The sequence below is a fragment of the Hydra viridissima genome, unplaced genomic scaffold (genome assembly GCF_058129835.1).
Source record: "Hydra viridissima isolate aposymbiotic clone 2 unplaced genomic scaffold, HvirCarnegie_v1 scaffold_2, whole genome shotgun sequence".
In the NCBI taxonomy this organism is placed as follows: domain Eukaryota; kingdom Metazoa; phylum Cnidaria; class Hydrozoa; order Anthoathecata; family Hydridae; genus Hydra; species Hydra viridissima.
This window is the reverse complement of record NW_028324301.1, coordinates 20,939,884-20,954,262: the sequence shown is the minus strand read 5'-3', so window position 1 is coordinate 20,954,262 and position 14,379 is coordinate 20,939,884. Positions and strand designations below refer to the sequence as shown.

Sequence of the window (14,379 nt, the reverse complement as noted above, 5' to 3'; positions counted from 1 at the left end):
GCTTCCCAAATACTATACACAATTTGAGAGAATATGTATATAATTGTTTATTAAATAATCAAACTAGTTGTTACAAGCATATTTTAGTATTTTACAATATGGTCGTGTATAAACAATTAAATTTCCATAAACAAAACAATTATTTTAATTTATGATTGATACATGAAGTAAAAGATTATTCTTTGAAATTTTTAAAAACAATCTGTTTTGTCAATATACATTTTCGATATACATATTTTTTGCATATATCGCAAATAAATATACTTTTGTTGTTATTGCAGTATCGTATTTGACACTGTTTACGAGTTTTATCCATTAGATATATAAGTTTAGCTGCATATTTGCACCATTCTCGGTATATGGCATCTTGAACTTACAAAATCATCGGCAAGTTCGTCTGTAAGTTGAAACATATAATCTTTTCGAGCTATATTTATTCCTGTTGTTTCCTTATATAGTATCCAAGCATTTATCATTGCGAGATCTAGTGTATTGAAGAATACTTGTAGTGGCCAACTTATAGATCCGGATTTTGTGCTGTGTTTTCTTGCCATTTGATCTGATGAATCTAAACCACATTTATTTTTTTATGAAATAAGTTTTTTTTTGTTAATTTTTACCGACTTGTGTTTCGAGCTCAATACAATCACCTATTTTTTGTGGCTTACTTTTTTATAAGAATGTTTTTTTTTTTTTTTGTAAGAATAAAATCATTTGATTTGTAAAGTAAGCTTGAAAAACGTTGCATCCTTTTTTATTTTTTCTCAAATTTTGGCAAATTTCGTTTATTAGCACAAATGGCTCCAACTAACGTGGTCTTTTTCGCAAGTAACTTCGATGCTAGCGGCAAGCTTATAAAAAAGTTATCAGTTGTTACAATTCTTCCTTTAATTGTATATGGTTCCATTAGTTTCAAAATAAAAAATTCTGATAAAGACGTAGATGTTGAACGAGTTTCATCATTTCCTAAATATGGAAATCCATTTATAATATACTTGCTTTGGACATCTGCTTTTTATCTGCTTTTTTCTGCTTTTAAAATTTTATCCCAAATTTACCGGGCTTATTTGGCATATACTGGATAAATTTGCATCTAGCTTTTGTAGAAACAGTTCTTCATCTAATGTAATATTTTGGCCTGGTTTGTAGCAGTTTTGACTATTTTCAATAAAATTGTTCCACACTGTAGATACTAAAGCAAATTTATCGCTTTGTAAACGTTGACTTCTAGAATTTTTATTATCGAAACAAATAAATCTTAAAATTTCTGTGAAATCATTTGTACTCATGGTATTTGAAAAAAACTTTGGTCCTCATTTTTTGTTCCATAAATATGCCAGGCTTTTGGCTTCATATGCTCCACGTCCACATAACAGCTTTTAATTTTTCTTCAGTTAGAGTCCATTTATTCCCCAAAATTCTAAAGGCTTCCACTTCTGTGCATGTTTTTATATTTTTCTGTGCATGTTTATTATATATATCAATAATCTTGCTGTCGATAATCAAAGAAAATGCACTACTTGCAGAACCATTCACAATATTTCTTTTTGCATGTCCTGTTATACCAGGTACATCTTTGAATATGTTGTACAGTGGTAATCTTCTGCTGCAAAGACCATCAGGTAATTTTTTCCAGGCTATTCCATCCACAGACATTTCAATTTCATCATCTTCTACTTCATCTCGTGAAATTGAAAACAATTACTGAATCCTTTTTCTTTTTCGTATATTCAAAATATTTTCATATTCACTCTCAGATGATTCACCATTATAAATATCATTTACACTATCGTCTTGATTGCTGTCATTATCATCACTATCAAAAATGTCGTTATCGCTGCCGTGCGGTCCGTTCTTATTATCAATTAGATCCCCTTCAATGTCATGAAGTTCATTATCTTCGATGTCAGAGAATTCTTTTTGTATATTATGAATTTTTTCTAATATTTTTACTACTTTCATTTGCTTTGTCATTTTATGGTCTAATAAATAAAATAAAAAAATAACAACCAAAATATTATTCATTTTTTTAAATTTTCTTACTTCAAGTTATTTTAGTATTTTGAAGTATATTTACTATATTACATTCGTACTATAATTACATATAATTTTACATCTTGTGTCTATGTCTATGAATGCAGAAGACAAGCTAAATAATAATATTGTTTTACAAATACAGATACTTACTGAGAGGTCATTTCTGCAGTCAAACCTGTGTCAGTTCGGCTCCAGTCAAAACGTATGGTGTAGTATAAATAGGTGTAATAAAAAAAAAAAAAACATTATTGTGAAATATAAAATTTTTAATATGAGTCAGCTATTATAAATATCTTAAATTTGTTTACGTTTATTAACACCATTTAAGCTGATAGCGGTAGCAATCATTATGACTGCTGTCGGTAGAAATAGGTATAGCACAAAATTTTTCGCCTTTGGAATACATTTGAAAATACACCATCATAAAATTAATTACCACTATATATCTAGAAAAGTCATGTAACTGTTTCAATAAAATATTGTTTGTAATTATATAATTTTCTAGCAAGAAAATTAAAAACATGCATTCTGACTGCCTTGGTAGTTCTAGTGTTAAAGAACTTGTAATTGTGAAGTATTGTGTTCCTCCACCAAAAGAGCTTTAAAATGCTCTGATGCAATTCTGTGGGGAAAAAGGCACATGTAGTTATTTTTCATTAGGTTTCCTACCTATTTGTAGCTACCTATTTGTTATATAGCTTTAAAACGGTTTTAGTTTTTAAGCTATTTTACATTATGTATGATAGTAGGTCAAGTCACACTTATTAAGTTGTGCTTTCTAGACCAACTACCAGATATAGCACATAAACTTAGGGCACATAGGTTAAAGGTTGCCATGAACCTAAAGTCACCATAATGCTTATGTAGATCTTCGGTTTTACAAATGAAACTTGAATGCCATAGTTTGTTTAGGTAATAAACTTGTATAATTCACTTTCCTAAAAAAGTGACAAACTCAAGTTTACAAAGTTGTGAATTTTTGTTGTTAAATTTGTGTTGATCGGGATTGCTACATTTTGTTGTGAGTTTGTAACTAGATATCCTCAAGTTGGGCGATTTTCTTCACTATGTAACAAAACTTATTTACTTTTACAGTTGCTCATTTCAGCTGTTGTTAGACCTGTATTAAGTTTATTTTCTGTAAAGTGAGTAAGTTGGTTATCTACTATACCTTAAGTCGTTACGTTAAGCTCCGAATGTCGACCTTAAGTCGTTACGTTAAGCTCCGAATGTCGCCAGTGATTCATGTATTTTTAAATTCATTTAATTACCACGATGGTAATATTTTCAAAAATAGTAATATGACTGGCCAATTAGAATTATTTAGGTTGAACTAATTAGTAGAGCTCTGCGTTACGACCGTCCGATTCCGGCTCGTACCGACTTTTTTGTCGGAAGTTCGACACCTACTCGTAACAAACTTGGAAATTCTGACTTCCATTCTGAGTCAAGTCGTAACATTTGAATTTCCCGCGTTTTGAATCGTAAGCTGTCGTAATTTTGCGTAATTTACCTTGGTTCAAGGTTTCAACTAAAATTTTTGCGTGATGATGAAATTTATGAGTTGATATTGAATCTTGGATATCCTAATCTAGTTTTAGTAAATTGAATAAATGAATTATATTATGACTTAAACTGCAATAAATCATTTTTAAGCTTTGACTAAAAGCTTTGTCTTGTTTTATTACGAACTTTTGCGTTAGATTACGGTTCATACCGACTTAATTCCGACTTTGTCGTAACATTAGGTTAGATTACGGTTCGACTTCGACATTAGGTTGTAACATTAGGTATGATTACGTTCCGAACCGACAAAGTCGGAATTTTTTAGGCTAACGCAGAGCTCTACTAATTAGATTTAGAATTAATTAGTTATTTAGAGTTAATAAGTTATTTGATTATTAATTTATTATGTAGTATTAAGTATTTAATATGACTATTTATTATGTAACATTAATGCTATAAAATTAGTTAATTAGTTATTATTAGTAAATTAGTTATTAATTAATTATTTTGTTTATTAGCTAATTAGAATTAATTAGTTGTATAAAATTTTGCTGTAAAGTTTATTTGAGTTCTTTATTAATACGTTTTTTTTATGAAGGTACTTATTTTTATGAATATGATTTCCCCTGTATTGCTTCAGGTGTTTGTTTCTAACCTCCTGAGCCTCCTACGATATTTGTCCAATAGAATTATCAATATTAGCAATAGCTTTTGTATCATCAAATTTTAAGAACGGGAATGTAATATATTCATTTAGGTTTGAAAGCAATTTCAGTTTAATATATTCATTTAGGTTTGAAAGAAGTTAATGACTGTAGAATATTCATCAAAGTTAGTGGTTAGTAATACAAAATCTAGTATTTACACGATAATCCTTGAAAAATAACCCAACACCTTTCAAATAAATTCATATCAAGTCCGATTATATACGATATACTAGATCAAATTAACTGCCACATTGAATGTCAGGGCGCTCAAAGTAACTGCCACATGTCGGGGCGCTAAAAGGGGACTTTTTTGTTAGAGTGTCATCCATATAGATATAGAAAAAAGTTTTTTTTGAAATCAAAATGAGGTGGCATAATATATGTTTTTATAAAAATGCATCTAAATATTACATAAAAGTTGATAATTCCCGAACTTAGAAAAAAATTTTTTTAGTACCGGAAACTATTATAAGTTGTGTATTAACAGAGGGTTAAGATTGCTATTAATTTACAACACATTTAGCATAAGAAGTTTAGTATTCCCAGATACCGACCGTGGATTATGTCATTACCGTTGTTAATAAGGTGAATGTACAAAACGTATTTATGATCTGAGAACAGCGTTAAATTCGTTCCAATATATTAGCAAATGTTTTCATTAATTTAGCTGTCTCAACCTAACGTACGCAGAATCAAGTTAATCTAAATTAAAGATTCAGTAATGCTTTCTAGAATCATTCGACTTTTAAACTTTTACAGGAACAGGTTCAAGTGTAAAAGGAACAAATAGATTCTTTTGAGATCCACACCTTATAATTGTACTTGTTGTGTCAGAAGGAGACAAGTCTTCGTACATATTTTTCGTACACGCATAGTAAACAATAGGCGGACTGAAGCCATTAAATTTCGTTGCTAGAGATGTGGCATACGATCCCATGTTTTCAAAATACAACCAATCGCCAACAGAAAGCTATTCGAACAAAGAAAATTTGTTGTGTAAGATAATTTCTTACTTTGATTTACGAAATCAATATCTTCAAATCGAGGCCTGGGTTAAACCGAAGCCCGGGTACTTATTTAGAAAGTTCTAAAGAAAAATAAACAATTTAAACAACAACATCCTTATTCTTCATTACTTACCTTTGGCAAATACGCTTCTTCAGAAATGCAGTCGCTGGAATCGCAAGTTGGCCCCCAGAGGCTGCATTTAAACAATGTACAGGTGTTCATTTCATGTAGAGTAATAGCGTCATAATGGTCGGAAAATAGAACGCTCAAAAAGGAATTGTAAATTCCATCATTCAAGTAATACATGAACTCGCTTTTTCTGTCAAAATCAACTTCCCTAACTGATGTTACATTACAGCATAACGTAAATGCTGATTGAACAAAATACGTTCCTGGTTCAGCAATCATGTTTATATTTCTTCCTGGAGGAAAGAACTTAGCTATACTAAGGTTCAATTGCGATGCAATCTAAATAATATGAAAACTCACAACTAATGACCCTTCCTCTAATACCACCAAAAATGCTAGTACTGTCTTTTGTACCAGCAAAATATTAATATTTTTAATGTCAGCAGATATAATTTAAATTCTTACCAGTTCAAAAGAAATCTTTCCCCCTTCAACACCAGGAAATCCGCCACCTATGTTCAATAATGTGAAATTGAAACCAACCTTATCCTGTGAACAAAATTAAATTAAAATGAATCTTAGAAAAAAATTTTTCCGCCGAGGATGTTGTTCTTCACTCACCCCTTGGTCGAATACATCAGCTGCCGACTTCACTGCATTATGGTACAACGAGGCATCATAGCAGCCAGTTCCAACATGAAAACTAAACGTAAGGTGCAAAACTTTAACGTTTGAATGATCCCATTTATTCTTTAAACGTTTGAACACGGACAATTACTGATGTGTAATAAAAACCTAACTGATTATCTTACCTAACTATCTTATAGCCTAACAACAACAATACATATAACTCCAATTAGATATCTACTAAATGTGTTACAGAAACTGGATATACAACAGGGTAAGCTCCAGCAACTAAACAGAATTTACCTTACACCAATGACATTCAAGTTTAGGTCCTTGGCAAGCTGTAACAGCTTTTCTGTGTTTTGAAGACTAGCACCAAACTTTTTTCCAAGCTAAATTAATTTTTTATGAATTACATTTATTTGGTACAGAGCAGTTAGAAGTAAATTCTAGTAAACGAATATTAAGGAAACAAAGGAGAAAGAAATTACCGAAAGGGAAATTGGTTGCTCTTTTAAAAAAATATTATTTTATTTTTGGTAAAAATAATTTTTCGATATCCTTTTTTTAACAAATTTTATGCTGGAATTTTTACAAAAACAAAAATCTCTCACGAAAACTAGATATACCAAACGTATAAAAATCCTACAAAATAACCTTTTTTAACATAATTCAGTATAAAATGCATGTGAAGCTAGTTTCAAACGATAAATAAACCATGTTAGTTTCAAACAATAAATAAACCATGTTAGGACGTACTCTATATTCAGTTTTAATCTTTTACCTTATATGTCGATTTTGAGTCGTCTACCTTAATTCTTAAGACAAGCTCGGCACCAGGGAAATGCTCTTTTACTTTGTGGAGCTCTGCTTCATTGTCGAACGTCATTTTCTTTATGTTTTTCTCATTTGCATATCTAATTAAAAGAGAAATATTTAAAATTTCATACAGCACAACTTATCAATCTTATGAAGCATTTGAAGTTCTGTTGTAGGCATCGCGCAGAACATCTTTACAAAGTCAACAATTTTTTTTTTAAAAAAGCCGTAAGTAAAAAAAAGTGTTGAAACGGTTTGATTTAAAAATAGTTTCCATTTAAAATAAACCAGATAAACCACAACTCATGATTAAACCAAATTTAGATTTACTGCCCTTAAATATATATCAACTGATAGCATCCGTGTGACTTAAGCGTTCAAAGTATTTTTAACAAACATTTTTAAAGTTTATTAATCAAGCAAAAATAGAAATTGATAGATTTATTAACGAAAAGTGTTTTGGATTTTGTTTCTAATTCCCAATTCCAATTGTTGTTTTAAGTTTTTCTTTGAAATACTCGCAGTTGCGAATTCTTTTTGCATCAAATAAATTGTATTCGGGATTTCAGAAAAAGTAGTTTGCTTATTTTTGAAGACAGGAGCTACTTAATTGAAATGTCATCATTGATTGGTTGTAATATCAGAAAACATGGTTTATGGTTTTACGACCTTTTTTTAACTTATCTCTAGTTCTTTTATTATCAATCCCCCAAAAATTCGTATCCATGAAAATTTTGTTTCCGAGAAAAACTTTATCCCCAAAACGCATCCATGAAAATTGTGCTTCGGAGAAAAACTTTTCTTCACCGAGTAAAATAATTTTATTGACGGTTTTTAGCTTTTGAGCTACTAAAGTGCTTTGTGTTGGCGATGAAAATGTATTTTCTTCATTAACTGACGTGATACCTTTTTCTGATAACGCGAGATGGTGGAACAGTCTTGAAAAAGTGCTTGATCAAGATTTAGTATCATAGAGTCAGAAGCGTTTTTTATCTTCCTCAAAAGATACCTTTTTTTTCTTCCAAATATTCAATTAAATCGTTGTTTCAAAAAGGGCTTCTAGCTAAATTTAAAGGTTTTATATGCTTGAAATTAAGTTTCGATTGTGATTAACTAATGCTTTAGTTCTTGTTGTTAAAGTGTCTTCCGGATTGTTGTGGCCGAAGGTCCAAAAACAAAAATCTCCAATTTTGCAAACTGCTGCTTCACATTTACTTGCATATTTTCCAACTTGCATAGTAAAGAACTCCTAACTAATGTGAAGAAATTTTCACTAACAGTAGTTGTTGTTAATGCTGAAGCCTCACGGCAGCTGGTTAACTCATTAGTAAGAACTCCCCAATGATATATAATAACTAGATGTCTAACTTCGCAAAAATTCAGTAAGAAAAAGTGAAGCAAGTTTTTAAAGTTTTTAATGCCGTTAGCCGTTTTATTTAAAATGATAACAATTCGTTTTTGCTTGCTTTATCATTGCGTCGTTTCAGGCTGGCAAAACAAACTTGGACTGGCAAAAAATTTGCTATACTGCGGAAGCGCGAGTTAGATATCTAGTTAATATATATCATTGGAACTCCCTAACGGTTGTATTGTTTCACTATGGAAGTCTGAAATAGAATAACATTTTAAAATTCTAGTGTTAATAGATTTCAATTGAAAGAGGCCAGTTTTTACCTTGGTTATTTCTGCTTTTTTAATTGTTAATTGTTTAACTCAAGCTCTTTTTCTTTAGATTCTTTAACGCAAAAAGAAAAGGTACGATGATTTACACACAAACGTCGCTTAAGTAAACTTAAGTAACTGTGTGTCACACTTAGTAATCTACGTGCCAATCCCAATGTCAAAATTGCGAGAAAAGAATTGTTCGCAAGAATTAAATGGAAAGCTTTAATATTCAAATACAAAATTCAATTTTTACTTTTTATATCTTTTTTTTTCGTATTATGTAAAATTTGGTATTTGGCATGCTCGTACTTTAATACAACGCAATACGTTTAGAATTTTGAAACTACATAAATGCAGTCTAATTTATTTGATCTCATGAGCAAGGAAGGACTAGTAATCTGGAAGAAATAGAAAAGTTCACGAGGGCCGTCTCCAAATTAGGCTATTTTTCCGAATGTGTACATGATATATCGATCAGCACAGTTTTTTTCCGAAATGTTTTTTATTTATTTCTATTTCATTGAGTAAGATAATTTTTAAAATGTTATCAAGTTAGTAACACTACCAAATGGAAGCCTCAGGGCAGCCATAACTTAGCCTTCTTTATCATGGCGTTTGGATAGTAATCTTTTTTCAAAAATATTTAGATTTTAGGAGAACGTGGGGCATAGCAGGATTCCTGCTATATGGATATCGTGATATCCATAGATTAAATATATAATATTAATAATATTATTAGATTTACAGCTTCCTTGTTCAAGATTATGTGATAAGAATTTTGAATCAAAATATCGATTACTTTATTACTAATCGACGAAAAACCCTGAACGAGTCTGTTAAATAAACTGATAAAATTTTGTTCGGCTGTTTTATGAATTTTTTGCTTTTAAATCATTAAATTGTCAAATCATTCGATACCGTAGATTTCCTTAATTCCGAACAGCTTTAGTTCACTTATTGTTACATCTTTTATTTTTGTAGGATTTTTAAAAGGAAAACTGATTGATAAATCGGAAGACTAGGGTAATAGAATATGAAAAAATATTTTCAAAATATATATTGATACCATTAAATTTTAATTGCAAGCAAAACACTTTTTAAAACCCTGAAAAACCAACAATATAAAACCGACTTAAAAAAAAGACAATTTAAATTGCGTACTGTTCAATGTAGAATTTGATGGTGATTATTTATCTGAAAAAAAAATTCAAAAATTAGCAATACTTTGTAAGATATCTTAAAAACAGTACTTTTCTGCATAATTAAAACGTTTCCCAAATTCCGAACGTACGGCGTGATTTTCTCACGTATGGCGTGAGAAAATCAAAGTTGAATACTTATTTTGTGATTTCAAAGTATGATGTCCGAGAAATTGTTTTGTGATTTCAAAGTATGATATCCGAGAAACTGTTTTGTAGAAGTATTTGCAAAATAATTTTAGTCTTTAATTTTCTTGAATTTTTTTTAATCGTTAACTTCAAACATAAAAACAAGCAAAGATCCAACTACAGGGTGGCCAGCGGTCCTTGAAATCCTTGAAATCCTGGAAAAGTCCTGGAATTTTATAGGTCCTGGAAAAGTCCTGGAAAAACACCCCTTTAAACAAAAAGTCCATATATATATGTATGTATGATTAAAAATACATATGTATATGTATGTATGTATGATTTATATGCGTATTCAAATGTAAATATTTAATTGTTTCGTTCTAGGACAATATATTTTGAATTTACTGGTCCATTTTATTGTTGAGAAAAAATCAATATATCCTTGAATAAACCAAAAGTTTCTTGAAAAATCCTGGAAATATCCTGGAATTTAAAATTTACTTTTAGCTGGCCACCCTGAACTATGATATACATGTATAGCTAAACTAGAGATTTATTATGCATCTCATTCATTATCATTCTAGTTTACTAAAACTTCTAAAAGTAAACTTTACCAAAAAAGTTTAACAACTGCTCGAACGCATCGTAATTAAGTTTTTTTTAGAAAGAACGTCCACATTTTAATAGAGAGCGTGATTCTACGGCATATATTCAAATCTTGCCACTTAATAAACTACGAAAAGTTTCAACTTGTTTTCCCATGTGATTTAGCAATTTTCATACAGCTATGATGTTAGCGGTAGTTTTAAAATTAGTGTTGTTACGACTTTGAAATTATTCGACTGTCGACTAAATCGATTAATGTATTTTTCAAGCTCGACCAAAATCGACTAATAGATTTTTAAAATCGACTTAGTCAACTAAAAGTCGATTTAGTCGAAATATTTGAATAAAAGTTTTTATTCAAATATTTCGACTAAAAAATTGTCAACATTAAAGAATATGATTATAATAATTGAATATTATAATCATATACTTTAATGTAAAAAAAAGAAACACAGATGGGCATTTTATATCAGTTTTCACAACAATTAAAGCATAAAGTTAACAAAAAATTTAATATAAAATGGTGGCGTAGATAGGTGGCGGGCAGATGGGGGGCGGCTAAACATTTTTGGGGGGTAACAGATTTATAAAACTTTTTCGCATCCTTAACTGAGTAACACATTACTTAACACTTTCTTTTAAAAAACATCAACTGGTTATTATAATGAGAAAAAGGAAACATATTAATGAAGTGGTGCTACATAGAGTTAGGTTTTTGTGACACAGCAAATTAGGTTCAGTGTTCAGATATTTTGGTTGAATTAAAAAAAACCTCTATGAATGATATTTTTACGCATGGCTTAATCTTTATAAATAATTTATTTTTAAAAGATAAACTACTCATCAAGATATCTCTTCACTAATTGGTCAGCATAATAACAATATTAAAGATTGATAAAACTAAATCAAGTGAAAAAATTGAGGTAAGGATGTCAGGATGATTAACCGACTAAATCAACTTTCAGTCGATTAGTAGGAAACCCAGTCGATTAAATCAACTTTTTAATTTTTCAGAGTCGACTAATTTCGACTTTCGACTAGTCGACTATAAGTCGATTTAAGTCGAAGTCGACAACAACACAAATTATCAATTTAAACGAAAAAATACTTGATAAACGACGTTTGCTTGCACGGATTAGCAAAAATAATTCTTTCAGAGTCAACTCCCAAATCAAGGACAGCTTTAATTTCACCCTTGCTTGCGCAGTCAAAGTTTATACCAAGGTGTGCCAACAGCGAAATCACTACGGGGTCTGGGTTACATTTAACAGCTAGAAATAAAGAGTAACATAAATAGAATTTATAAAGTCTAAAGCAACTTTATCAACAAAAAAAATAAGTAAAAGTTTAATTAATAAATATATTAAAAGTAATAAAATTCGTATGGTGCAACAAATGATTGCCGTTTAATTCTATTTCTCCCGACAAAGTTACCACGAAAATAAAATTTTACCAAAAAAAAAAGTCGGTCTCCAAAATAGTTTGTTTTGCAAAATTTGTTTGCATTTAAAGGATGCCAGTATATATTTTAAAATCAATTTTAGGTATTTTTTTACCATTAAAACATGGTAAAATATTATTTAAAATGCTCTAAACTCAGTAGGCTACATACCAAAAAAATACTCTACACTAAGTAGGCTACATACCAAAAAACGGTTTAACTTGAGGTAACAAATCTTGGAACTTTAAGTGTTTCTTGACAATATCATCTATGTTGCATACATAAAATGGGTCATCCAGGTATTCACGACCGTTTGAATTAACTTTAAAGCGGAGATACTGCTTTATATTGAAATCATCATTACAAACGTCTATAAAAGTATTATCGAAAAACACTGTGCCGAGTTTCATTGCGACGGGATTCATCCTGAGATGGAAAAAAAGTTCAGTAAAATCAATAGTTAAATAGCACACATAATTGATAATGGACTATATTAATAAGACAATAATCAAGGATATGTAACAAAATAGGAAACTAAGCACGGTCTACCCTTAGTTAGTTTCCTCTCTATGCGGACGGTATAGTCTATAAGTAAATTTGCAGCCGAATGAGTTTTTTTTATTATGCATAAGTTTGATAAATATAACTATAGAAATTTTTAACAGAGGAATTTCTTATTATCTGCCTGCATTATAAATTCTATTGTTTTATGATCGCTAAGATCACGAATGTGCTTTTCATACACTTTTATTACTAGATGATTTAGTGGTAATTACAGTTTCCTTTTTTTTTTATCAGTATTATATGGAGCTGTGCGAGATAAGGTTATTTTTTATCTTCGATTGAATTCGATCGAGATTGTAAAAATTTCAATTGAGTTCGAGTTCGCGATCTTCGAGTCGAATCGAGTTCGATATTTATTTTCTTACTTTTTCATTCTTTTTGTTTACTCTGCCTTTTTATCACACTCTGCTAATTCTTTCTTATGATAACTTCTCAGGTGAGTAAATAAACCAGTTGCAGATGAAGTAGGACAAGATATTTTTTGATTGCATTTTCCAACTTTGCAAAAACCAAAAATAATATCGTTTATTTTACGCACATCAAAATAATTCCGAATAACGCTCCTTACTCTCTACACCTCCATTTTGAAGCGTTTTAATAATATTTTATTAGCACATCGAAACTGAAAATATATTCGATTAACTAAACACATTCGATTCCAGTTCGATTATTGAATAAGCTCAAACTCGAACTCGAAATTCGACTTTCGCAAACTCCTTGTAAGCTCCTACTCAAAATGTTAAAATAAAATTCAAGTTAAAAAATGCGGTTTACATTTTCGACTTAACCATACTTTTTGGAGTCTGCTTTACAGGAGCGAATGATTTAAGTACAGTTATAATGTTATTCTATACACCAGAATACACTTTACAGGAGCGAATGATTTAAGTGCAGTTATAATGTTTGCGCCCTTTGCATTTCTATACACCAAACTACACTTTAAACAGACTGGGTCCCGATTCTAGATAACCTTTTAGCATATTGTACAAGTTACACTATTTTTTCAATTAAATTTCGTCGTATGAATTGTTTTTTATAATTTGCATGTTTTACCATAAATGTTACGACAGCAAAATTTTATACTTACAATATGATACAACTTCATACTAAAAGTATGCACCAGTTTTGTACTAATAATAATAAGCTATAATTCTTGAATTTAATATTTTTATATCAACTATACTTACATTTGTTGAAATATACTTTTTAGTCTTACTTTCCTCTTTTATTTCGCCGTCTGTAAAAAACCAAAGTTCTTGCTGCAAAAGAATATAGTTTTGTATCTGTTAATCCTTCGTTTTTTTTGTTTATTTACGATAAGCTTCTCAATTAGGATCGGCTAAAGGCCTTAAACCAGTTTTGTATTAAATCAAACCCAATCAGAATGCTTTATTCATGGATACGAGCTATTAATGATTGAATGAGGGATAATGCCTTTCAAACATACTATGTCCTGATGTAGACATACTGTGTTTGAAAGGCATTATCCCTCATTCAAATATTTTAACATTAAACCGGTAATTCTAGTTTTTATTGTTTGCATCGATAATGAGGTATTATTGTTGTTGTTCTATTGAACTAACTGTTGAGTGGACTAACTTGAAAGCTATTATGCGATATAATGTAAGTGCATGTTCGATTAGTCAACCACATATATGAAGATAGTGTACAAATTACAAATGAAATACCCAAGATAACAATGTTTCAGTAAGCTGAAGTATCTTCGAAATTATGAGGTTCAAACACTCGTTCAAGACTTTTTTATTTTTAATTTTATATACGTTTTCGTGTTATTTATGAAATAAAGTTTTCTTTTTTGTTCGGAAATAACCTAGATGACTTAAAAATTTAAAGAAGCAAGAGAATAAACCTTCTTCAGATAACACGTGCTCTCCTCTGAAGCAAACACGTGTACTTAAAAGAAAACACCTCAACAAGGAAC

General features: G+C 30.2%; 2 protein-coding genes across 3 annotated transcripts; both read right to left on the bottom strand.

The window, feature by feature from the left end:
• Positions 1-1,350: 1,350 nt before the first annotated feature.
• LOC149892399 (uncharacterized) lies at positions 1,351-4,579 on the bottom strand. The gene is made up of 3 exons (XM_090078129.1): positions 4,495-4,579; positions 1,752-1,982; positions 1,351-1,682 (listed from the first exon to the last, which is right to left on the bottom strand). Exons 1-3 carry the CDS (start codon positions 4,577-4,579, stop codon positions 1,351-1,353), a joined length of 648 nt encoding a protein of 215 aa, XP_089934255.1.
• A 393-nt stretch (positions 4,580-4,972) lies between these two features.
• On the bottom strand, positions 4,973-13,785 carry LOC145193707 (ornithine decarboxylase-like). 2 transcript variants are annotated; one of them, XM_090077353.1, is made up of 9 exons: positions 13,625-13,785; positions 12,079-12,299; positions 11,541-11,703; positions 6,799-6,931; positions 6,318-6,406; positions 6,009-6,090; positions 5,853-5,936; positions 5,391-5,726; positions 4,973-5,220 (listed from the first exon to the last, which is right to left on the bottom strand). In XM_090077353.1, coding segments are annotated over exons 1-9 (1,335 nt in total). In that variant the 5' UTR covers positions 13,627-13,785; the 3' UTR covers positions 4,973-4,995. The 2 variants fall into 2 exon arrangements, with proteins under 2 accessions (XP_089933479.1, XP_089933481.1); XM_090077355.1 differs by lacking the exon at positions 13,625-13,785 and adding an exon at positions 12,423-13,039.
• Positions 13,786-14,379: the final 594 nt, after the last annotated feature.